This window comes from Taudactylus pleione, unplaced genomic scaffold (assembly GCF_031769625.1).
Source record: "Taudactylus pleione unplaced genomic scaffold, aTauple2 ptg000352l, whole genome shotgun sequence".
Lineage (NCBI taxonomy): Eukaryota > Metazoa > Chordata > Amphibia > Anura > Myobatrachidae > Taudactylus > Taudactylus pleione.
In genome coordinates, this window is record NW_028284753.1 from 2,998,589 (window position 1) to 3,001,848 (window position 3,260).

The 3,260-nt window shown below is 41.2% G+C and overlaps 1 protein-coding gene across 1 annotated transcript; it reads right to left on the reverse strand.

Annotated features, from left to right (window-relative positions):
• Window positions 1-546: 546 nt before the first annotated feature.
• On the reverse strand, window positions 547-2,061 carry LOC148508621 (zinc finger MYM-type protein 1-like). Its single transcript, XM_088444234.1, has one exon. The coding sequence runs from the start codon at window positions 2,059-2,061 to the stop codon at window positions 547-549; it is 1,515 nt and encodes a 504-aa protein (XP_088300360.1).
• Window positions 2,062-3,260: the final 1,199 nt, after the last annotated feature.

Here is a 3,260-nt window from a genome sequence, read left to right on the forward strand (position 1 = left end):
TATTTTCTTCTTGAAGAGAGAGTCCAGCATCACATGCTTGTTCCCCTGCCAACCTCTTCTTGACCCTGGCTCTTCTCTGTACTGCAATTCCATATTCTTCTGACTTTGAAAGTGCCTGTTCAATTGCATGCTCCACTAGTTGACTGCGTTCATCATGTAAAAAAAGTTTAAGCGCCTCTAACTTTGTCACCACCTTGTCAAGAGTTAAGCCCTTTGTCTGCAGGTACTGCTGTGTTAGATTAACTTCCTGAAGTACATTACACCAGAAGTATAGGTAGCACAGAAAAGTGAAATCACAGACAGCAGGCAAAAGAGTTTGTGCTGCTCCCCTTGTATCCAAATTTTCATGTAGATCACAAAGAGCTTCGATCGCCTCCACAAATTTAACAAACTTCTCCTTAACTGGTGTAACAGCAGCATGATGAGCACTCCAGCGTGTTATTGACAGCCTTTTCACTGAGACTCCAGTATGTTCCATTAACACATCCCATCGATGGGTGGAAGCAGCAAAGAAAGAAAACATTCTTTCAAGAGTCCCAAAAAATGTCACACATGATGCATTTTCAGCAAAAGAGTGCTGACCACACAAATTAAGTGAATGGTCCACACATCCACTAAAAATAGCCTTCCTGTTCTTTTTTTTTTAAGAATGACTTGCACACCTCCATGGATTCCAGCCATAGTGGCAGCATTATCATAGCCTTGAGAGCGGCACATCATTATGTCCAGTCCATCATTTTCCAGTGTTTTAAGAATGTCAGAACTGAGGTCAGCAGCGGTTTTCCCCTTTAAAGGAAAAAATCCAAGAAATACCTCTTTTACTTCAACTTTCATATTGTTGATTTTTACATATCTGATCACTTTGGACATCTGGTCAGTATGTGATATGTCAGGTGTGCTGTCAAACATGATCCCAAAACAGTTTGCAGACTTTATGTCAATGACAAGCTTCTCCTTCACATGGTTTGCCAAGGCACTTATAAACTCATTCTGAGTGTTTGGTGCTAGATAAGAGACTGACACTTTAAGTTTACATGTGCTCTGTTTTAATCTCATAAGGTGATCTTTCAGCACTGGATCATATTTTGACAGCATCTCAACCATCTCAAGAAAGTTCCCTTTATTTAATGAAGTTTCATCTTCCTTGTGGCCACGGAATGCTAGATTCTGCTTGGCAAGAAACAATGTTATATCAAGCAATCTGTACAAGATGTCCCTCCACTTTTTCTTCTCCATTTCCATTAAAGAAATACTTTTGGCATCAATGGTTTTGTGCAGCCTAAGTCCTGCTGCTAATGTTTTCCACTTTTCAAGGCAACATAGGTGCTCTTCGGATGTCTCATGGTTATATACTTTAGGGTTCAGTTTCCACCACATCTGAAACCCAGTCACAAATTTGGATGTCATACTTGTAGTACTAACTGCAAACAGTCGGCAGCAAAAACAGTATAATTTGTTGCTGACAACTGAGTAAATCATCCAAGACCGTAGAATTTTCTCGCCATTTGGCATCATCTTGTAAAACCACTCTTTTGAAAGCTGACGTACACCACCCTTTGCTTTTCCATCTGAATCTTGCCTTGACACTGCACTGAAAGGACCATCTTTGTTCAGGAAATAAGTACTTCCCTTTTTGATGATTTCAACCCGAAAGTGATCTGGAACTGGTATTTCCCAGAAAGAAACATCATGGAAAATTTGCAAATCTTTCTCCATAACATCACTCATTTCCGTTGCAGTATCAAGGCTAGAGTCACTTTCAGCACTTTCTTCTGCTTGACATTCTTCCATTTCCACTCCTTGTTTTTCTGCTGTAAATTCTGCAATTTCCACTTCTTGCTCTTCTGTAGAATGGATGCAATCATCAGAAGAATTAGTATTATCAATTGGAGACTGACACGGAGGAGCTGTGTCTTTTGATGAACCCTGGCCATCATCCTGTCTTTTGACAAATTGAAGCATGGATCCAGCTTGCGTTTTCAGTGCTTTTTTTCTTGTTTCTTTTGCCTTCCTTTGCTGGCATCCACTTGGCCTCTTTGCTTTATGTACACCATGCAGCATGATTGAATATCACTGCACAATGTAAAAATGCATAATAGAATTTTTTTGCAAAATTAAATAAAAATATGTAAATCTATTGTAAATAGTACAGGCAAAGGAAGGAAAACCTTGGACCATGTGATTCTGCTGTTACCCTGCCAGGTTAATTACAAGTGCAGAACACTGCATGGGGAAGTTAATTTAAATATACCCTGTTAGTCAATGAGAAAAGGTGTGTATTTTACCCCTAATAATTCAATATTGAAATCAATGCAGGGTTCAAAAACATGCAAAATTTAGAAAAGGCAAACATAACATTTTGAAAAACAAAAATAAAGTAATGTTAATATATGTATACAGATGTGTCCTCATACGCCAGGTCGCTTAAGAATCTTCTAGCATCGGGCATCTTCTTTGCTTGTTTCTAGCTAAAAATGCATCCTAGTTGCAACGTAATGTGACTAGGATGTAAAAGGAGGATTAATTTGATACATGACACTCAGGGTAACTAGGGTAGTGTGACCAGTGCCATGGCACAGGGCACCACAGGGCAGGGGGCACTGTTTGGGCCTGTCAATTTTCCTGTTTATTATCATTCTCACTTGTAGCTTCCTCTTCTTTTATCCCCAGCATCTCCTGGCCTCCACTATCTCTTCCCTGGCCCCAGCATCTCCTAGCCTCCCCTATCTCTTCCCTGGCCTTTCCCCATGAGGCCATGGCCTTTTTTCAGGTGCACTATTTTATGTACCCATTTAAAAAATGGGGGGGCACCAATGCTCTCTTATGACACTTGTATATCTGTGTGCAACTGAATCTCTGAACCTGTATATAAAGTGCAGTAGTAGCAGCTGCAGCTTTCTTCCAATACAAGCTCTGATCTGCATACTAGTGTGTGCCCTCATACAGTGTCCCATAGCCTCATTAGTGCCCTCATACAGTGTCCCATAGCCTCATTAGTGCCCTTATACAGTGTCCCATAGCCTCCTGTAGTGCCCTTATACAGTGTCCCATAGCCTCAGTAGTGCCCTTATACAGTGTCCCTTAGCCTCATTAGTGCCGTCATACAGTGTCCCATAGCCTCATTAGTGCCCTTATACAGTGTCCCATAGCCAGGCCTCCAGTAATGCTCATATATTGTGTCCCATGGCCCCCAGTAGTGCCCTTATATTTTGTCCCATGGCCCCCTTATATTGTGTCCCATGGCCCCCAGTAGTGCCCTT